This window comes from Falco punctatus, assembly GCF_963210335.1.
Source record: "Falco punctatus genome assembly, chromosome: 17".
Classification (NCBI taxonomy): domain Eukaryota; kingdom Metazoa; phylum Chordata; class Aves; order Falconiformes; family Falconidae; genus Falco; species Falco punctatus.
The window spans coordinates 4,784,682-4,805,872 of NC_137597.1; the positions used below are offsets into that span (position 1 = coordinate 4,784,682).

The 21,191-nt window shown below is 57.3% G+C and overlaps 2 protein-coding genes across 4 annotated transcripts in view; one reads left to right on the forward strand and one right to left on the reverse strand.

The window, feature by feature from the left end:
* Nucleotides 1–9,454, reverse strand: part of FMOD (fibromodulin) — a 39,813-nt gene extending 30,359 nt beyond the window's left edge. For both annotated transcript variants that reach the window (XM_080367755.1, XM_080367754.1), the window contains exon 1: nucleotides 1–9,454. This exon is cut by the window's left edge. The gene's annotated coding sequence lies outside the window, so the exon portion shown is untranslated.
* Nucleotides 9,455–9,605: 151 nt separating this feature from the next.
* PRELP (proline and arginine rich end leucine rich repeat protein) lies at nucleotides 9,606–21,127 on the forward strand. 2 transcript variants are annotated; one of them, XM_080367752.1, is made up of 3 exons: nucleotides 9,606–9,715; nucleotides 16,112–17,063; nucleotides 18,885–21,127. In XM_080367752.1, exons 2-3 carry the CDS (start codon nucleotides 16,127–16,129, stop codon nucleotides 19,061–19,063), a joined length of 1,116 nt encoding a protein of 371 aa, XP_080223878.1. In that variant the 5' UTR covers nucleotides 9,606–9,715; nucleotides 16,112–16,126; the 3' UTR covers nucleotides 19,064–21,127. The 2 variants fall into 2 exon arrangements, with proteins under 2 accessions (XP_080223878.1, XP_080223877.1); XM_080367751.1 differs by lacking the exon at nucleotides 9,606–9,715 and adding an exon at nucleotides 10,180–10,332.
* The last annotated feature ends 64 nt before the right edge of the window (nucleotides 21,128–21,191 follow it).

Here is a 21,191-nt window from a genome sequence, read left to right on the forward strand (position 1 = left end):
CTGCTCCATCCCTTTGCACAATGAGCTCTTTGCACAACCGAGCCTCAAATATTTGGGTAATGAGTGGCCAGACAAAGTCAGGGGAAGGGCTGGATGATGATTCCATGTTCTGGATGATTCCCAACACTACCAACCCTGGAGATGATACCAGGTTAATTGGAGCCCTGCTCTTCCCCACAGTGGAAGAAAAGTGTTTATGGGGAGAGGGGTGTGAGGATACAGCCCTTGGAGGACCACTCCTGGAATGGTTTTGGAAATCTGATGCTGCCTCCGAGGCTTCCCTACTTGAGAGCTGATCCATGTGCAGCGCCTGCAAGGAAGAGTTAACTCTTCCCTGCAAGCACTGTGCATCCTGCTGCAGGGGAGGGGAGGGGGCTGGATTAGCCCCTGCTCCTGCTTGGGCACTCTGGGTGGTGGGACATGGCCAAGCACGAGAATGAAATAACCTGGCTCAGGGAAGGGGGAAACCCCCACCAGGTGTTTCTTGGGGAGGGAAAAGACCCATTTCCCGTGGGATTTTTATTCCTTGAAAGACACTGAGATGAGAAAACGGATCGTTTGCTTGCAGGGGAGAAGGGATGCTGGGCAGAGCAGATGGGTTTTGGTTTTGTGGTGAGAGCAAGGGAGGCAGAAGGAGTTGGGGACCGGCTGCTGCAGCCTGCCTGTGTTTGAGCGGCCCCAGCAGTGCTGCGATGTGGGTCTGGAGGGAGGGGGGAACTCTGCAGGATGGGTGAGGGCAGACCCTGGCGGCTGAGGATACCTGGGTTTGGGAAAGTGCGGATGGAACCTCGGTGGGGTGGGATGCTGCCCAGGACGGGGGCAGGCAGGGTCTGTGCTGCTCCAGGCAACTGCAGAGGGACGGGTGTCTGTCGGGGTCTGGCACAGAGGTTGGGGAGAGATGGATTGAGTCAAAGACCCTGGCAGCTCATAGAAAAATGAGCTGAATTTATAGCTGTAATATTTGGAGCAGTTTCTGAATATCTCTGGGGTTTTGACAGGGGCCTGTTTTCTGCTCGCGTGCTGCCAAGCAATATAGGCGAATCTGCACTGCGTGCAATATGTAATAATATACTGGGGCTGTGGAGGTTCCTTCTCAGTTCTGACCTGTGCATCCATCATCCTGGGTCCCTCTGGCCCCTCTGAGCTCTCTAGTTTCATCTCCCCATCACGAGCAGAGGACAATGTGGGCACAGGGACCTTGGGGACTGCCCCTGCCCCTTGCTCAGTGCGAGCTCCATGATCTCCACGTAGGAGAACTCCCCAGCCGAGGCGTAGCTCCGTCTGCAGCTCGGGACATCTCGAGTGCTTGTGGCAGCTGTGGCTGGAATGCCTTTGGAGGTGACTGTCCCCAGGCTGAGGTTTTCCTGGGGACAGCCGAGCAGGCAAGAGGCTCACTGTAAGCGTTCCTGTGGCTGAAGGGACAGCGTTGTGTTTCCACCAGGATAACGCCCTGTTATTATGACCTTGCTGGAGAAGTTTCTCCATGGTGTTTCACTCTTGTACAGGAGGAAAATATTTATTAATAGAAAAGAGCAATTACAGGGTCTCCACAACCATGCTTTCCCCAGTGGGGGCTGCTGGCCAGGATGGGGCTGGCTTTGACATAGTGGTCTGTTAGCTCTAAATAGGAGCACCCCAATTAATTTATCCAAGGGAAAGCAGCCCCTGAGAGATGGAGTAGCCCCCGGGGCTGTGGTGGTGGGTACCCCCTGCCCAGGGAGCAGTCGGGCTCCTGAGGCAGCTGATGTCATGCAAGGAAAGCGTCCGGCTGGCTCCTGCATTTGGAGAGGAAAAATACTGGACCAGAAGGAGGAGGAGGCAAGGATGAAGGCCAAACCCAAGGGAGGACTAGACACTGCTTAGGTGTTTCCATTGCAAGCAGCAGCTCGGCGGTGAAGCCCAGACAGTGCGAGGGAGGTGATGGAGGCCATCGGCTCAGGGCACTGCTGCAGCGGCCAGGGATCCAGAGGGCTTGGGGGACATCTGTGTGGCACCCCCTGCTTCCACCCCACAAGGGCTCCCCAGGGGCGCAGCAAGCCCCAGCCAGCAGTGGCAGACACGTGTCACCCAGGGAGGCAGGGCAGATGTCTGTGGCAGCTTGGTGACTCCTTCTCTTTTGTGGTCCTGATGCTTTTTGCATTGTCCAAGTCTTTGTCCTCCTTGACTCTTGTCACCCCCACGTCCCCACTCTCCCTACGTGTGGGCAGACCTTCATGTATTTTATTATGTATTTATTTAAAACCCTACTAAACCCTTGGCCTGAGTGGCATCTTGTGGTGATGGGTCCCCCCGGCTAATTGTGTGTTTGACTCAAAATATTTGCTTTCATGGATCCCATTGCCCTTCGTTCAGAGTTTCATTGAATCACCCCCTTGTTCTTTTAACCAACACTGGCAGCTCTTCCCACTGCTGAGCTGACACCAAGAACCCTTCCACCAGCAAAAGTGCTGTCGTGGCTGGAGAAAGCCTTTCTGGCACGAGATCCTTTCATCCCAGAGGACAGAGTGGTCCAAAGCGTGCCGTGCCTGGCTGAGCCTGGGGGGGGACATGCTGGGGGGCTGCCGTTACCCCTTGTCCTGTGTGAAGAGTGGAGAAAGAGAGGGGAAAATAGAGGAGGAGGGGGAAAAACTGCCTTTTAGCTATTGCTGAAAGCTAAATAAAGTGTGGCTGCTGGTGGGCAGCCAGCTGTGGAGCTTGGGGGGTGCCAGTGCGGGGCCAGCTGCAAGAAGTGAACCCAGCATCGCAGAGAGCACGTGGGGCCGTGGCATGGCGTGTGCTCTTCCCCTCTCCACCAGCCTTGTGGGGCTCTGTGCAGGGGGTGTCTTCCTCATTTTGGGGGGCACTGGGGAGCTGCTGGCTGGAGGATGTTGTCAGCCCCATCCCTGTGTGGGGAAGGGGGGGGGTGTGTGTGTGTCACCCTTGTGTCCCATCCTCATGCCGTGAGAAGGGTGGAGTGGGGGGCAAAGTGGGTCCCTGGATTGGCACCGTTTACCCATGGTGTAAATTGCTCCCCTGGGGGGTGTGAGGAGTCCGTGGCTGGAAAAAAGAGGGGGGCAAAGGCAATCCCAGCCCTGCTCTAGCTGCAGCCCCTGGCTGGGAGGTGCTGGATGTGCTGGCCCTGGCTACTCTCCCATCCCCAGCTCCACAGGGGGGTAGCAGGGGGTCCCCTACCCCTGGCCATGCTGGGGATGGGGTAACGCTGCTGCTGCTTCGTGCTGGGGCAAGGGAAGCTGCCAGCCAGGAAAGCTCCTTCACCTGGTGCCAAAATGTTTTGTTCCTAACGTGATGTGCTGCTAAACCCGGCACCGACAGGAGCTGGTTCAGTGACAGGTCTGACTGCTGGAGCTAGTAAGGAGCAGGGAGATGATGTCCTCTCCTTCCAAGGGCTGGAGCAAAGCAGCTGGAGCTGGGAGAACTGCATGTGGCTGGAGCCTTGCTGGGTTCCTTGCAGAGCCTGGGGGAGGGTGGGCACAGGAGGCCTATTCTTCCCTCCCAAATCTGTTCCCTGGGCACGTGCCTCAGTTTCCCCCTCCTCAAAGTAGGTGGCAGGGTGCTGGAGGCAGCTTTTCGGTCAGTAGATGGACCGTGACCTCCGACACGGAGCAGCGTTCCCAGGGGAGGGTACAAATAGCTGCTTCCTAGAGAACAGCCCCACAGTGAAATACAAACCCTGGGAGCCTCCCTGGACAGCCCGAGCTTGGAATCACTTTATTTTTGCTTATTTAAAATGTCAGCCCTAACGTTATGTGAGTAGAGAGCCAGGACTTCTCCTAGCATCTCCGTACTGTGCCCGCAGTGCCCATCTGGGCAATAATGGGGGGCTGTTTTCTCTGGGGGTGCAGGGGGCATGTGGTGCAAGAAGCCAGTCTGGGTGTCGCTGGGTGCTGGTGCCTCCGAGTTTGGGGGCTACAGGCTGGCAGAGAGGGCAGGGGCTGTGCTGGGGGGGTACCCCCAGGGAAGGAGGGGTCTTTGGTTCCCAGGACCCCACTGTGACGCTCAGCCCCAGCTCTGTGACCGTGAACTGAAGTGCTGAGCAGCCCTTGGCCCCGCTGCCAAGAGCTAATAAGTGGCTGCTGAGTCTTGCAGGGGAAAAAAAAAAAAAAAAAGAAAAAAAAGAAAAAGGGGGGGGTTTGGACTTCTCTCCCTCTGAGCAATGCGTTGGATGATTTAATCCTTGAGAAATGTGAGGTTTGATGAATTCTGTATCCCCTCCCTGTGCTTAAAGCAGCCACGAGTATAGCACAGGAGGTGGGACGTGAGGGGGGAAGGGGCTGGGGGGCTCGGGGGCTGTGGCCCAGGGTGAGTGGAGCTGGCAGCCATGCTGCAGCTATCCCTGTGGACAGGGTCTGCCCTGCCGTCACCCCATCTGTGACAGGCAGTGGGGATGGGGTCCCTGTGTCCCACGATGCCAGTTCCCCATGACGGGGCTGGTCCCTGTGGCCAAGAGCTCCAGCCCCCTCCCTCCGCTTTGCCCTTCCCGTGGCAGGGACCAAGGCTCCTCCCGGCAAGGAGTTTGCTGGGTTTCACCCCTTCCTGGAAGGACTGCTGCTTCCCTAGGGGAAGGTCATTGCTTCCAGTTTGGCCCCTTTCCTGTGAGGATGGGGGTGATGGAGTGGGTCCCATCAGGCTGGGGAGGGGGTGTGAACAATCCTCAGGGCTGGGATGCAAGTGCTGTCAGCCCAGCGCTCAGGCTCGTGTGCGTCAGCCTCTCCATGCCAAGGCTGAAAAAGAATAAAAATAAAAGCTTTGCATGACGCTGAAAATACTACGGGTTGTCTGAACAGAAAAAGGCAGCTGGCTCCGTGGCCCTGCAAGCACAGAGCTCCCTTCTGCCTCAGTTTCCCCTGCAGATGATGGGGGATGCGGTTTCCCCTTTCTCCCCTGCCTGTATCCTCAGCTCAGACCGTGGTGGGGGGCAGGACCAGCCGTGCCTGGCTCCGGGGCAGGAGCCGCTGGGACCATCCTGATCCAGGCTGGCTCGTGGTGCTTGCTGGCTCCTCACACGGCGTCACGTCTCTGGCAAAACCCGAGCAGAAAGGGGTTTATGGCTGCGGGTGGGAAGCTGAGGCGCTGCGGTGGGGTTTGCCTTCCTCCCCTGCATCTGCACCAGGGGCCGGAGAAGCGTTTTCCATTCCCTAACCCTTCCCTGGCTGCTGCAGTGCCTGGGCTTGGGCACCCGACACATGAGGCTCTTCTCCAGGGGACATTTGCCCATAGGTTTAATGACCAAAGCAGCAGCTGTGCTCAAAACGGGTTATTTCTTGTTTTCCCTCTCTTTGCTTTTAAACACCTGGCCGGGGCAGAGGTCAGCTGCTTTTTCAGCTGTGTTTCTTCCTTGGGAGCGAGTGCAGCTCGTTCTTTCCACCCTGGCCCTTTCCCTCTCCATCTGGGCTGGTGAAGCTGCGTGTCCTGGTCCATGGGGGTTTTGCTCCCCTCGTTCAAGCAGCGCAAGATGCTCAGGGATGGATTCAGAGGCCAGGCCATGCCTGGGGAGCAGGAACAGGTATTTGGTGTGAGCATATCTGCACGGAAGGGATGCAGTCCTCCTCCTCCTCTCGCCTCTGTCCCTTGCTGTGTACTGGGGTGACCCAAGTGACACCGACACCCTCCCCGACCAAGCGCTGAGCTGAACCCGCGCATCCTCGTGCCTCTGGGGGCTGTTTTGTTTAAGGGGGGGCTTCAAGCACCTTCCACATGTCCCCTCGGCAGCTGCTTTCATGGCGCACCTTCCCAGGTGTTTCCAGATGTTTGCTGGAGATGGAAACATGGGCATGGAGGAGGCATGCTCTGCAGCCAGGGGGGTGGGAGGAAGCAGCGTCTCAGCAACATGAGAGCAGCATCTATGCATTACAAAGCAACATACTTTTCCCCTTCGCTCACTTCCCCCCCCCCCCCCCCCCCCCCCGGAGCTTTGCTGGGAGCCAAGTGTTTCTCCCAGGCTCACGGTGATGCTCTCCCACTCACTGGCTCTTGTGCGGAGGCTGCTGTGAGCTTCCCCCCAGGGTGGAGGGGGCTGGGATGGGCAGGAGCATCCCTCAGCTCCCAGCAAGTTTTGGGGGAAGCGGCGTTTAATTTTCCAGGCTGGTGGCCACCCAACACCAGTGGGAACAGCCTGTGCTGGGGAGGCGCGTGGAGCCCCGGGAGAACTGTGGCTCCCCTGAAGGGCAGCACAGCACCCTCCCGCCATGCTCCCAGGGGAATGGATCCATCCCAAACTGCCAGCCGTCATTTTTGGGGGACCCCTGGGCTCTCCTTGGCCCTGCTCAGTGGTCCCTTCCCATGACACTGGTGGCTGCTGGTGGAGAGCACGGCTGGCTTGGGAGCCTTTGCTGCCAGATGCCTGAGATTTGACGTTTTGCATAGAGCACACGCTGCTCTGACCAAGGGCCACAGGAGCATCTCAGGTTTCTTGCTGCTTCCCCCCCACCCCCACCCCCACCCCCCATCTCCTTTCTGAAATTAAATTTTTAACTCTCCAAAGGGAGCTTTAAGGTCTGGCTGTCAGAAAGAACCTCTGCACTGTAAATCAGCTATGTTTGTACAGCACGGAGCACAGCGGAGGCTTGGCTTGGGAAGGGGGGCTGATGCTGGGATAACGTAAAGAATAAGCATCTCCCTCTGGCCAAATAAACATTTTAAGCTGCTGGTGATGAGGAGCTCGTGGTGTGAGGAAGGGGAGCCTGGCTTGAGGACAGCCCTTTGCTCAGCTGTGTTTGAGAAGCCGCCTGCACTGCTTTGCTCTGCAAAATTCTCCTTCTTGAAACCCCTGGGGCTGGGACCGCCAGCCCTTGGCGTGCTGTGATGTCCCCTGGACTGTCCCCCTCCGTGTTGCCCCTGGCCAGGAGGAAAGGGAGATGCTGGGGGAGCCTGAGTTGCAAACAGCCAGGGGAGGCTGCGCTGTTGGAAATCGGTGTGATAAGGTTCAGCGTGGGACCTTCTGCCAGGGGAAGGGGATGCTTATTTTAACCATACCCAGTATGAACCACTTGCACACATGGGCACCGAGGTGGTGCCTGAGGGGTCTGCCTGGGTGGGTGTGGGAGGATGAGGGATGAGGGTGCTCGCTGTGCCTAACGTTTCCCAGCTGGAGATGACGGGGGTTATAACGGGGTGGCTTTTTTTCCCTTAAACCTTCTGCTGCCTCTAGTCCATGTTGCCTCATTTGGGGTGTCTGTACGGCTGCTATTGACTCCCTGCCGGGATGGCCGGAGTGACCAGGGCATAGCTGGGTGCCAGAACCTCACTGTGCCTGATGCGCTGGTGGGACACAACCTCCGGGCTCACTGGGGACCACATTCCTCCGTGTTTACCCACTCTACGGCTGTCCCTCATGTTGCCCTTGGTCGAGACAGGCCGTTCTTGCAGCCCTGGCTCTGTCTTCTGGTGCTTTCACGCTCAAACATTTCCTCTCCTACCTCCGCCAGACCAAAGCGGTATTTCTGTTACAAACCTCTGCAGAACAAACAGAGCATGGCTGGGAAAAGGGATAAACTGAAGGGGCATGGCACTGGGGGACCAGGGATGGCCGGGATGCTGCTAGCCCACAGCAGGGGCACTGTAGCTGGGATCTTCCCAAGGAAAAAAAAGCCATGAGTGCAGCTTTGCTCCATGGCCACCCTCCCTCACCCCCTTCGCCCACAAAAGCGGGGCCAGATTTTGCTCCAGACGTAGAATAAACCGAGCGCGTGGTGCCCAGAGCCACGTTCAAGGCTGCAGCCTGTGGCGTCTAGAAAATTAAAAAGGATGCCTTTGAAGGTGGATTCGAAACTTGGACACGGAAAGAAATTCCTGCAGGAAGAAAATTCAACAAACAAAGTCCCTTGGCTGAGAGCAAAATTTGTATTCACCAAATTTGCTGAAGGTTTTCGTGCTTCCCAGCAACGGGAGCTGTGTTAGCAGCTTCGTGGGTCGGGCAGCATGGTGGGTAAGGTGTAGGATACGAGACCTTTCCATGCCTGCCATTGCAGGGTGGCTTTTGTGCAAGCAACCGCCTCTTTCAGTGCCCAGCTGAGCATGTTAGGTAGCAGGAAAAAAAAACAAAAACAAACCCACATGAAACACGTCCCCATGGATTTGGGGACTTTTAACTAGTTTTTAAAGTGATTGGCAAGACTCTCCAAACAGCATATTCTTTCTTTATTGATTCTGATCCTTCTCCAGCTGGCAAACACATGTCCCTACCTAGACCCTTTGTTTAAACGACGTGAAATACCGATGTGGTTTCTGTCTGTTCCTTTTCCTGGCTTGCACTTGAGCTACCTGCTGGTTTTCAGGCATCCGAGTGCCCCAGCTCGCGGCAGGGTGAGGGCTGTATCCTCGGACCATCCTGCTCCCACCAGTCAGCGAGCAGCACTCACCAGCAATACTCCAGTTTTGGGGGAAGGGGAAGGGCACCGTGTTGGGAACAACTATATTTAAGGGTTGTGAGGAGCCTGGGGCAAAATGGGGGAGTCCAGCAGGTGGGAATTTTGGGGGAGGGTCTGATGCCGGCTATTTGAACCCTCTGTTGGTAGCCACCGTGAGCCGAGTGTGGAAGTGCAGGTTTGGACCCTGCTGGATAGCTGCCAGCCTGTGGTAGGGTTTGGACTGGATTTTCCATGAGCCAAAGCATCTCAGGTTTCCTGGTCCTTGCTGCAGATCAGCTTGGCTGGAGGGAGGATGGCTCAAAGGGAGGGACAGGACCCCCCCGAACCCCGCAGCCCAGGGATGCCCGGGATGGGGATGCCTGTAGGAGGGAGATTCCCATAATTGCTGTGCCCCCCAGGACTCCTTGCTCGTGGGCTGTGTCTAAAAGCTGTGAATATGCAACAGGTCTCAGGCTGTCCCTGAGCTCCTTGGAGCACAGATGTCCCCCCTGAGCATCCCCCATCATGCCTGCCCCAGCAGGCACCCCAGAGCCCTGGGGGTCCCTTGGCTGTGTCCCCTTGGTACACAGTGGTTTTCCAGCCCAGGACCTGGCTGAGGCTCCGTGTAAAACACAGTGGCCCCCTGCCCGTGGCATGGCACCGCCGTGGCTCCCCTCCCTTCTCTTTATTAAGTGCCATCAGGATTTAAATTAAAGCTTGTCACCAGCTGGGAGCAAACGCACCCTGCATCATGTTTGACCGGGTGCCATCTGCCAGGCAGGAGCAGAGACCCCAGCTCAGGGCTGGGTCCCTTCAGCGGGGTGGGGGGCAGCTGGAAGTCACTCTGTGGAGCAGGGGGGGCGACCCGGGGGGGACAGCCCTGGGGACAGGCTGTCTGATGCCACACGCCGAGCTCCCGTGGTTGGAAAGCGCCATCCCAAACACACGCTTCTGGAAAACAGGGGCCGTGGCAAGGGAAGGACTTATTTAAATTATTAATTAGCTTTGTTTTTAAACACGGGCTCTGAGCAGCCTCCGCAGCAGAAGGAATTGTTATTAAACGCCAGCCCTCCGGCAGGCAGGCCATGTGTGCGCAGCGGAGCCCGCAGCGCTTGGCTGCCAGATAAAGACGTTATTGTTGTCATCGTGCCTTCGTCCCAGCCCTCCGCCTGCTCCCACCCACCCACGGCTCCCACCCACCCACGGCCAGCGGATCCCAGGAACAAAACCCCCGCGCTCGGCCCAGGCTCCTGGTGGTGCCGAGAGGAGGAGGAGGAGGAGGAGGAGGAGGAGGTGGAGGAGGGAGACAGCCAGAGAGAAACTTGTCTTGGGGATTAATAAGAGGCAGGAGGAGGGAGAGGTGCACACAGGTAAGCTGTGGGCAGGTGCTTTCCCCCAGGCTCTTCTCGCCTTCAGGACACTGCACTGGTCCGTGATGCTCCTGCCCTCTCCAGCCTCCCTTACATGCAAAGCAGCATCTGCTCTTCCTTTTTTTTCCCTTCTCCTCTTGTTGGTTTTTTTTTTTTTTTTTCTTCTCCTGTTCTTCAGCAGCTGGAGTCTTTGTTCCTTCCCTTTTCTCTTGTTGCAAGAAGTTTTTCTCAGCATGGGGCAGGCTGGGGGGTGTGGTGGGGGAACTTGAGGCTGCAAAGTCAGAAGAAAGTCCTGTGTGTGATAGTATCACAGCTGCTGCCAGGCGCTTTCTGTGGGGGTAAGCAAGGGCCCCCTTGTGTGTGCCCCCCCTCCAACCTGTGCTCTTACACGCTCACAACCCCTTGCACGCTCGGTTCTGGCTCTGCAGCCAGGGGGGCAGAGCTGGGGGTGTCGGAGGGGGGGGTGCACAACCCCAGTCATGCCCAGGACAGCCCCCTGCCTTGGAAAGCAGCAGGGAAAGCGTGCAAGGAGCGGGGAGAGGCTGAGAGGGGAGCAGACACCTCTGGAGCTAGGACTGCTACCAGGGAGCCTCCGGCAACACCGTGCTCAGCACAAGGTCCATCAAATGGGGCTGGGGAAACAGCCGGGGGGGGCTGGGGGGTCCAGCTCCTGTGGGAGGGGGGCTGCCTGCAGCCCCTCGCCCCCATGCCGGAGCGGGGAGCAGGGGGTTCCCTGCCCTGTGTGGGGGATTGAGGGGAGAGCGAGCAGCCAAGCAGCACCCCAGTGCTTCAGGGGCGCTTTCCAGCAAGCTGGTTTTCTGCCTAAAATGTAGGTGGGAAAGCCCTTACCTCCTGCCCTGCCTGGATCACACAGACCCTTCCCAGGGCATGTAACACCACTTCTGCTGCCTCCATCAGGGATGTGAGCCAGCCCGGCTCCAGGCAGGCAGAGAGGTGCAGCCCCCTCCTGCACCCCCCTCCTGCACCCCCCTGCCTGGATTGCTGCCGTGTGGGTCCCGTCTGGAGCCGGCTCTTTGTCTCTGCTCCGGCAGATGATGGGAGAAAGCAACAGGGCAGTGATGTTCGCTGAAGTCCTGGGGAAAGGGTTTTGTTGCGTGAAAGAGGCTCATCCTAAACCTGCCCTTCCCCGCCTGTTTTAAAATTTTAGGAAAAGCATCTACTGGGCAGAAAGTGGAAATTCATCCCCTTGGCAGCTGAATGCAAAGCATGTCGCACATGAGAGCTTGGAAACTTTCCTGGGAGCCTGCGATGGAGGGCCTGCCTTATGTGGTGCTCAGCCGGCGGCATCCTGCGATGCTTCCCGGGAAGCACCCTTTCCTTGGCCAGCCCGGGACAGGCAGCGCGGAGCAGAAACGCAGGGTGCTGGGTGTCCCTGCTCCCCTGGGGAAGGGGGAGGGCGAGAGGCTGAGTGTTTTCACCTGGGAAGAGACAAAAATGTAGCTGTGGGAAGTTTCCTCTGCCCTCGGGAAGCAGCTGGAAGGCAGGGATGAGCCATCAGAGCAGTTTCCCACCCTTAGAGAAAGCAGAGCTGGGGGGACCAAGGCAAGGTATCGGCTTGGAGGGGAGCAGGGTGTGCGTGGGGGGCAGGCACGGGGGGTAGGCTGAGGTCGCTTCGGCAATATTTTCTCCCACATTTGGTTTTGTCTGTGCCCAGCCGGTTCCACTGTGTGTGGCAGAGAGATCCGCGGGCGGGCTGAGCCAGGAGCAGCCCTGGGAAGGGTCGGGACATGCAGTGAGGGAGAAGGAGAAGGAGGGAGGAATTGCTGACACGGAGAAGGCAGAAGAAAGGTGTTTTCTTCCAAGGCTGCCTTCCCACGGACCCTGCTGCGGGAGGAGGTTGCTGGAGGGAGCAGTGAACACAAACGAGCTTTTCGCAATGAGTCTGGTGACTGTAGTACAGTGAGGAAATGCTGCTGGCACGCAGAGGGATGCGGGAGGCATGCTCTGCTGTCCCCACGTCTCCCAGTCCTCGGGCTGACCCAAAAGTGTTGTTTGAGAGCCTAGGAGTGTGTCTGAACTGCTCTCTATCAGGGTCTCCTGAGACACCCACCCCCTGCCCGGACACAGCACTATCCCTGCAAGAAGCGCTGCAGTGGGGCTGAGCCCCTGCGGCCACCTCGGTGCTGTGCCAGCCCCAGCGCCTCCGCCTCGCTGGGAAAGGGCTGGGAAAGGGCGACAAGAGCAGGTCATTGCATCAAAGCTCTGCTCCCCAGGGGACCCTGGGGACGCCTGGGTGACGGCGTGTCTGCCCTCCCCTCGGAGGACAGGCTTGCACTGAATTTAGCCCTTTTCCGCCGTTCCCAGCTCTCCGGCGCAGCTGGATAAAGAGCTCCCTGTTTCGGTCACAGCTGATCCGACCCAGACTCTTGCAGAGACACGAACAAGCTGTTGCAGTGGTTGGATGCGAAGGAGGCTGAGGAGGGAGCTTTGCTGGCTCCTTTCGGTTATTTTTAGCTTGCCCTCCTTGGTTTGCTCCAACGTGCGGGTTCCCAGGCTGGGTGGGAGCATTTTCCAGCCTGGGGGGCTGCAGGGATGATGGGAAGTGGGGGTCCCAGCGGGAAAGCTGAGAAGGGAGCTAGCAGGGCTATGGGCAATGGGCTGGAAAGGATCCCTGGTCCAGCCATCTCAGCTTTCCCCTCTCCTCCTGGTGTTAAAAGCTCCTTTTATCCCTCCCAGCCCCTTGACATGCGCAGGGGTCCCGGATATATCGGTGCTAGCTGGCCAGAGCCAGCTGCTGGTCTCTGCATGTCAGACTGCTGCAAGAAGAGATGGGGAGGGCAGGAGGCACCCGAGGGAGAGCATTGGGACTTCTGCCCGTGACAAATCCCCCTGTGACCTTTGCATAGCTCACTCTTGCCTTGGAGGTTGTGATTTTTGCCTGCCCTTGGCACCAGTCGCTGGGCTGACAGCGAGCACTGCTTGGGAGCTGTGGGTTAGTGAGATGCAGCAATGATAAACTGTTTGGAAAGCAAACACCAGTGGCATTTGGGGCTGGAATTTCCAGCTGTGGTGCTGAATTTTTGTCAGTTGTAATGGGATGACTGAGGGAGCAGCTGTCTCATTCTGGGAAAAACTCTGGGCTGGCATCTGTTGGGTGCCTTCATCCCGCACCCAGGCCAAGCTGGCTGGCCCAGCCCGCAGCTCAGGAGGTGTCAGAATTGCTTTTGTCCGTGAATCGAGCCTTTTCTGCACACCAGGCGGTTGGTTTCCTGAATGCATTCATTGCTCCATGATTTAACTTTATTCCAGTTGCATGGATTCCTTGTGGGTACCCGGGATCCGAGCTGTCCTGTCCGTCAGGGGGTGGTGAGAAAGGTCGAGGCATTTGCAGAGCAGGCGCTTTGCTGTGGCTCTGGCCACGGATTTGGCAGCTGGTGCCCATGTAGAATCAGGGTGTGGGATTTGGAAATTCAGTTTCTTGCATTCGTGCCAGTAAATTCAACTGCATGAAACTGGATGGAGAACAGACTGCTGACTGTGGCGGGTCCAGGGAGAGCTGGCTTTGAACCTTCCAGCATGTTGGAGGCAATTGTAAAGCTTGTGGTGGCCTCAGGCTCGTTGCGTCCCCATTATTCTGGATGAAGGGCTGTTGTGGGGACCACGGGCTGTGAGCTGGTTTCCCGCAGATTGTTTGGAAGTGGGTCCTGCTTTCCCCGGGCAGAGCCTCCGCGGGGAGCTGCAAGCTTTGCAGGGAGAGGCTGGTGGGGATGGGTGGTGGGGAAGGGTCGTGGCAGTGCTGGCTCTGCCTGGCTGCGATGGACAGAGGGGCTGTGGCAGTCCCATGGGGACATGCCAGCAGGTTGCAGGTGGTACAGTGGATAAAAGGGGCTGCATCTGCCTCCTGACACTTTCCTTCTGTGCTGACAAATGCCACATGATGCTGCTGCTCTCCAGCCTGAATTTCTGGCTCGCTGACTATTTCTGCTATATGCCGAGTCTCTAAACATCTGCAGTGTTGGAGCCTCATGCGGAGGGGATGGCGCAGGCTGTGCAGGGTCAGGTCGTTCCTGGAAGGGCTGAGAGCTCAGACAGCTCCCCAGCCCAATGGGGTGACAGCTCTGCCCTGTCCCCCACCCTCCATGTGACATTGCCCAGGGCAGCGGCCGGGTGGCCCAAGCTGATCGTTGCCCTGCGAGCGGAGGGAGCCAAACACTCGGACCGCAGCGTGTGCTGGCTGGAATATCGTGTCCCAGCTGCCTCTTCCCCTCTGCGAGGGGCCAGCTGCAGACCTCAGCCCCTGCCGCCTCCCTGGGCGTTGTGGGCGTTAAAATCCAGGTCTGTGCTTTGGAGCCCAGACAAAATCTCATGGCAAGGTCTGGGACAAGGTTGGGGGGGAGATCCATGTGCAGGGGGAGACGTGGCTGCGAAAGGCGTGGGGTGTTGTGAGGCCAAGAAGGGGACTGCACGTACAGCAGCTCCCTGTCACGAATTTGCCCGTTCTCTGCAGCTCACCATTGAATCTGAACTCTTACAACACAGAAGCACGCACGTACATCCCCGATGGGGACTTGCTGCAGCACTGCTGAGCTGAGTATCTGGCAGCATTCGGACCCCGTCGCTTTTCCCTGTTCCTCCCTTCCCCCAGTGAGATGCCAGAGCTCTGATTGAAAACAGCAGGCATGAGAGGCTCGTAGGGTTAAACAGAGCCAGATGGGAGCAGGGCGAGACAAAAAGGAAAGTAACAGGCTGGGCCTGGAGGGGGGGGCGAGAACAGGATCTTTTCTTGGAGAAAGTCAATTACTTGGAGCCCCAGGAATGCGTGGGATGGCTTCAAAGGGAGCGGTGGCCCATTGAGGGGCCCGCAGAGCATCCCTGGGTGGGATGTGGACCCTGGTGAGAAGTGTAAGGAAAAGGGGGTTGATGTGGCGGGGGGCTACCCCAGCGGTGTGGGTTCGTGCTGCTTGCTGCTCAGGTGGGGGCTGGGGACGTTTCCCTGCTGCTGCCTGAAGGCAAACACCATGTGCCCGGCTCAGCCGGGGTGCTGAGCTGAGCGGGGTGGCTGTGCCCGCTGTGCCGATGCCCTGGCCCCTGCGGCTGTGCCAGCACCGCAAGCTCCGCTCCGTCCTGTTGTGTGGGAGAGAGCAATGAGCTGGGAGAGCTCAATTTCTCTCCAACATCCATCACCGAAGGCTCCTGCCCCACACTCCAGTCCCGGCAGTGCCGGCTCCCACAGCAGATACTGTTTCCCCAGGAGATGCGTCTTCCTCTGAGTCTCCTCATCTTCCTCCCTGTCTTCTTCCCTGTCTCATCTCACTTGATTCTCTTTCCCACCCTGCCTCTGCCGAGCTCCTCCATCTGCCTCGCTGTGCCTGCAGCTCGGCTCTGTTCCTGCTGGGGTGACAAATGCCGCCGGGAAAAGCCTGGCGAACACCCTCAGGTATCTGCCCAGGAAGCCCACAGCCTGGGCTGCTCCAGCTGGCCCCGGGGAGTGTCAGAGCATCCAAAGCACCTTCTGCACCGGGCTTTCTGGGGAGCTTGTCTGCAACAAGCTGGATCCCTCCATCCTCCAAGACATCAGCTGGAGAGTTACCAGCAACACTCTCTGAAGGAGGACGGCTGCTGTTCCAGGCAGCAGCAGGGAGGGCAGAGACGAGACAGGCAGCCTTCACGGGTGATAACAACCCAGAGAAGAGGGAGAGGTGGTGTGTGTAAGGTGTTGGGCTGGTGTCCAGGAGAAACACTCTAGCTAGGGGCAAGCAGAGACCTCTCCTGAGCCCTCCAGGTCTCCCACTTCTACTGGGACTCTCCCCAAATCAGCAGCTCAGCCCAGTGCAGTGGGGCTGGAGGTGATGGATCAGTTATCTGGGCAGCACGAGGAGCCATATAGCCATAAACCTTCGGTATTGCCCGTGCATAATCTTGCAAATGCCCTTTTTATCACACGGCCTTGCAAGTGGGCTGTCCTCTTTGCTGCCCTGCCAACTGCCGCTGGCCTCCCGATACTGTTGCTCAGCCAATTTGCTACTGAATCATTGATTTTTTTGGCTCAAGTGCAAAATTAAGCCTAATCCATCAAGGTCTCTGAAGGGGCAATCCATCCTTCAGGGAGAGGGCACAGTGGTGTTGGGGTCCCGGTGGGTCCAGGCTCTGCAGGGCAGTGCTGGAGGTGTCATGCTCCCCAGAAAACTCCCAAACAAATGAACCCCCAGCACCCCCTTGGCGTAACACTGAACCAGAGAGAGGGGACCTCAGTGACTCATGCTCTAGAGAGGGGTTGGATTTAAAGATAACATTCAAGGGGAAGGAGGGATAACAGCAGCTTGCTGGCAGGGACATGGGGTAAATTCCTGCCTGTCAGTGATGGGGGAGATGGGAGATGAGGCGGTACCTAAATCAGGCACATCCTAACCCAGCTCTTCTTGTTGCCTCCCTCAGGCAAACATCTGGACCATGAAGGTGGCCTTCAGATTGCTTCTCCCGCTTGTTCTTGTGCTGATCTCAGAGGTGAGCGGGCAGCGGAGGAAGCCTCCCCGGAAACCCACCCGCCCGCCTCCCGAGTTCATTGAGCCTGTTGAGCCCACAGAGCTGCCTCCGCCCCTACCGCCGGGTCCCCCTTCCATCTTCCCAGACTGCCCCCGGGAATGCTACTGCCCTCCAGACTTCCCCTCTGCCCTCTACTGTGACAGCCGCAACCTGCGGAAGGTCCCCATCATCCCGTCCCGCATCCACTACCTCTACCTCCAGAACAACTTCATCGATGACCTCCCAGAGGAGTCCTTCAGGAACGCCACAGAGCTGAAATGGGTCAACCTAGACAACAATCGCATCCGGAAGGTGGACAGGCGGGTTCTGGAGAAGCTGGAAAACCTCATCTTCCTCTACATGGAGAAGAACCAGCTCAAGGAGGTCCCTTCCTTCCTGCCACCCAACCTGGAGCAGCTGCGCCTGAGCAGGAACCAGATCTCCAAAATCCCTGCTGGGGTCTTCAACAAGCTGGAGAACCTGGTGCTCTTGGATCTGCACCACAACAAGCTAAGCGATGGGGTCTTCAACAAAAACACCTTCAAGGGACTCAAGAACCTCATGCAGCTCAACCTCGCCCACAACATCCTGAGGAAAATGCCCCCCGGGGTACCCAATGCCATCCATCAGCTCTTCCTGGACAGGAACAACATTGAGGACATCCCCAGTGACTACTTCAAGGAGTTCCCCAACCTGGCGTTCATCCGGCTCAACTACAACCAAATCTCTGACAAGGGGCTCCCCAAGAACTCCTTCAACCTCACCAACTTGCTGGTGTTGCACCTGGCCCACAACAAGCTCACCAACGTTCCTTTCATCAGCCCCAAGCTGGAGCACCTCTACCTGAATAATAACTCCATTGAAAGTGAGTTGCACTGCCTGGTGGGGAGGTCTTGGGGTGGGGGGGAGCAGACAGGCGTGAGGGTGGTGTTTTGTTGGAAAAGGTCGTTTTTCGCCCAGTGGGATGTGAACCCTTCAAAGGGAGATGCAGCGGTGAGATGAGCTGGGAGCTCCTTGTAGGTGAAGAAGGCTGTAAGGGGGATGAATTTGCGTGTGGGGAAGGATGGCTCACATCTCAGCTGAGGAGCAGAGCTAAAATCCCCCTGGTGCTGCAGGGCTTTTCTTGTCGGTTGTCATGGGCAGCTCTTCTTTGGGGCCACCTGCCATCCAAATAGTTCCTTCCCCAGCCGGGCTCAGAGATAGGGCCATTGAAAAGGGAGAGTCTGTGCACATATTTTAAGAACAGATGCCAAGAACGCAGGCAAGATGGTTAGAAATAACCCAGCTCAGCTCTTGAGCTGAGCCTCACAGGGGAAGGAACAGGGAGAAGAACAAGGCTGTGATGGAGGTTGCCTTGGCAAACCAACCGGGGCAGTTTCACACCATTCCAGGCAGAGCGCTGCAATTTCAGGGGAGAGGTGCTGGCCTGTGGAACGTGTAAACACAGCTAGCACATTCGAGAAGAAGACAGGGACCCATTCTTGGTCACTCCAGATGTTTCTGCTATTAGAGGTCCAGCAACCTGCTGTCCTTGCTATCCACGGGGAAGCAAGAATGCGGCGCTCCTGCCAGAAACCCTCCATGTGCTCTGGGAAAAGCACGCTGGGCTCCCCTATTTCTGGCTGTGGTGGGGGGTATGGGGGCTGCAGGACCCACCCAGGGCATTACTTACCTGCGAAGCAACCGCTGGTCCCCACAAGGGGTGTGTGACGCAAACACTTGCACGCTGCGGTATTGATCGTGCAGTGCTGGTGTGTGGCTTTATCTTGCAAAAGCGATCGGGGGCTGAAGAGGGGGTGTAAAATCCCAGCTCCTGCCCAGACATGGCACTGAGCATGAGCCAGGAAGGGACGAGCAAGAAAGCTGCTCCTTGCAGGCAAGCCCTAACAGTGTTGTGGGTCACGATGCCAGGGAGGGGGACAAAACCCTCACCAAGCCACGTCCCTTCTCTCAGGGCATCGCCAGAGTTGGCTCCCAGGGAATAATGATGCAGCGATTAATGCCTGGTTCAAACGCTGGTTAACCTGCATTTTATTTAACCAACAAACTGGAGCCAAGAGGGACCTTGGGGTGACAATGGTGACTGCTGCTGGCTTCAGACACGGGTACCCAGGCCCTGCTAAGGGCTTTCCACGGAGGGATGCTCCGGTGGCCGTGCGCATCATGTCCCAGCTTTCCCTTTGCCTATTGCACCCAGCTTTTGTAAGGTTTCAGTCCCTGCTTTGGGTAACAACATCAGAATCCCCAGGTTTATTCTCTGTAATGCAGGCCCTGGGGTGGGGAGAAACACGTGGAACTCCAGAAGTGAGCAACGAGCTGGTTACTGACGTTATCTCCAGCGTAACGGTGCTGGAACATGTTTCCTTGATGTTTCTTTGAAGGCTTAGGGCTGGGTCGGCAGGTTTCATCTTTGAAAATGTTCCCTTTTCTCTTTCGAATGACACTGCATCCCTCACCGTGTTTTGGCTGAACGTGACCTACTTCATTTCTGATCAAACCCAAGATTTTCCTCTCACTGGGGCTGCTCTGTCTAGCTGGAAGAGGCTGGGGATTCCTCCCCTCAGTGGCAAAGCAACCCCATTTTGGGGTTCAACAGACAGGCAGGCAGGGAGGGGGGGTCTCAAGCATCCCTTTCTGCCTTCCCCGTCCTCTAACCTGCACCCCGCTTGTCCTCCCCTCCCTGCAGAGATCAATGGGACGCAGATCTGCCCCACCTCGCTGATGTCCATCCAGGACTTTTCCCCCTCCGACCTGGACAGCGTGCCCCGGCTCCGGTACCTGCGGCTGGACGGGAACCTCCTGAAACCCCCCATCCCTTTGGACCTGATGATGTGTTTCCGCCTCCTGCAGTCCGTGGTTTTCTAGAGCGTGCCTCTCCCAGGACTTGGCTTTGCACAGAGACTTGACCCCCATCAGTGTTTGACACGTGGGACCCTCTTTGCTTCCCTCTCCCCCTGCTCACACCTCACCTCCATCCCTCTCTCCCCCTTTTCCTCCTCTGCAGCAGCCGTGGACACACGTGGCATGTGCATCCTTGGGGACCACTGTCTGCAGGACAGCACCACATCGCAGCAGCCATCCCAGGTTGCAGCAGTAGCCTGGGGGGAGCAGCCATGCTCACCCCAGTTCCCTGCCTGTGGGCTCTGCCTTCCCTGCCCTCATCCAGGCCAGCCCTGGAGCTGTCTCTGCCTCTCCCCTTCCACCCGGCAGAGTTTCAGGAGGTTGGATTCGGTCCCAGCCACAAGCATCTCTGGATGGAGCTAATGAGGGAGCCCAGGGGCCACCTCGCTGCAGGACTTGGGTCACATCATTGCTCCAGGTGGTTGCACCCAGAAAGCCCGTGACGTCCTTAGGGAAAAATCCCCTGTGATGGAGGTGGAGCAGGGATGTCCTGGGCTGGTGTGCCAAGGGTGCAGATGGCCACCCCGCAGCCTTGGGGTGCAGGGTGATGCGTAGCGGCAGCGGGTGGCTGGGGGAGCAGGATGTGTGCAGGAGGGTGGCTGGGACAGGCGACGACACCTCATGGCCAGAGTCATGTCCCAGGGACCTGGGTGAGGGACATGCTCCTCCCGCCTGGACCCTCCCGGGGGGCTTTGGCCTTAGCTCCGCATCGCTCTGGAGGCCGAGGGGCTTATTCCCTCACGGTGGTGTGAATTTGGCAGGAGGGAGCGGGGAGGGTGTCCAGCCCCTGCGGCCGGAGCTGGGCTCTCCTGTGCCCTGTGTGGGTTGCACCTTCCCCACAGCCATACGTCAGGCACCCTCCTTTGCAAGACCAGCCCCCTCCCTGACTTTCACCCCTCCCAAGCTCCCCCATCCCCCGGCAGCATCAGTCCGTGGTCCCCATCCCAGCATCCCGCATCCTCCCCCTGCCCTGTGACGGGAGATGCAGGGCTCAATGCATCGGCCGCACTCCACTGCTCCCAGCACACCCTGCCCTCCCCGCTGCAGGCAGGACCCCAAGCCTGCGGGACCCCCATGCCAGCAGCCTTGGCAGCGATGCCAGCGGGATGCTCGCCCCCGTATTTAGGTATCTGGGGCCAGATCCTGATGTGGGTGTAAACCTGGGCTCTGCTGGGGCTGGCTTGACCCGTGCGATCTCCACTGTGCTCTCTGTCCCTCTGTCCTCCTGCCTTGACTCCCACCTCCTAGAAATTTTATTCTCGGGTGCTTTCTTGAACCAAGCACACATGACTGGGTTTGCCTTTTTTTTTAGAGAAAAGGAAAGAAAAAAGGAAAGCGAAGAATTACTCTTTTGGAAAAGCTATTTTTTATCCCCCCTTCTCCCTGTTTTCACATGTATCACTTCCCTCTCTGATAGCTGTACCTGCATATATAGGGTGTCCGGGTTTAGGGGGGGTTATTTGCATTTTTTTCTTCCTGATTCTCAGGATTTAGATTTAAGGCTGAGCATTAGAGGGGAAAAAAAAAAAACACCAAACAACCAAATAACTGAAATAAGCATTAAAGCAATAAACCAAAGAAACCACCCATTACCTCCTTTGCGTTCAGCCACCAAAACTGACCCTTCTCCGAGATGGGCATGGTCAGGCACCGTGCCCTGCTCCCTGGGAATGGGATAGCGATGCTCCCTGCAGCCTGGGGACACAGCGGTGACCCTATGGGCTGGGTGCTCCCCGCTTTCCAGTGCTGGAAGGTTCATTAAACCCCTGTGCTAATTCAGGCTTGTTTTCTTATGATAAAAAGTCCCTTCTCCAAATCTTCCTCCAGTGGGCTTTATTGGGTTCAACAGGTTTCAACCTTAAACCCGGAGACCCTATGTATATATTTATATATAATGTGTATATATACTGGTAGACTGTACAGATATATCTAGAAACATATGTAGTTCTCAACTGATTTCAACTTAATGGTATTTTCACTCCTACTCTCCACAGCAGTGAAAATAAAATGATTCACAAGGGACCCAGAGCTGCAGTTGGACCTGCCTCCCCCTGATCCATCTTCATCTTCCTCACTGCGCTGCAGCTGCTGC

Coding starts and splice junctions, on each gene's coding strand:
- PRELP (XM_080367751.1), top strand. CDS start 10,195: ATGCCCAGGACAGCCCCCTGCCTTGGAAAGCAGCAGGGAAAGCGTGCA. Junction 10,333..16,111: donor AACACCGTGCTCAGCACAAG/GTCCATCAAATG, acceptor TGCCTCCCTCAG/GCAAACATCTGGACCATGAA. Junction 17,064..18,884: donor GAATAATAACTCCATTGAAA/GTGAGTTGCACT, acceptor CCCTCCCTGCAG/AGATCAATGGGACGCAGATC.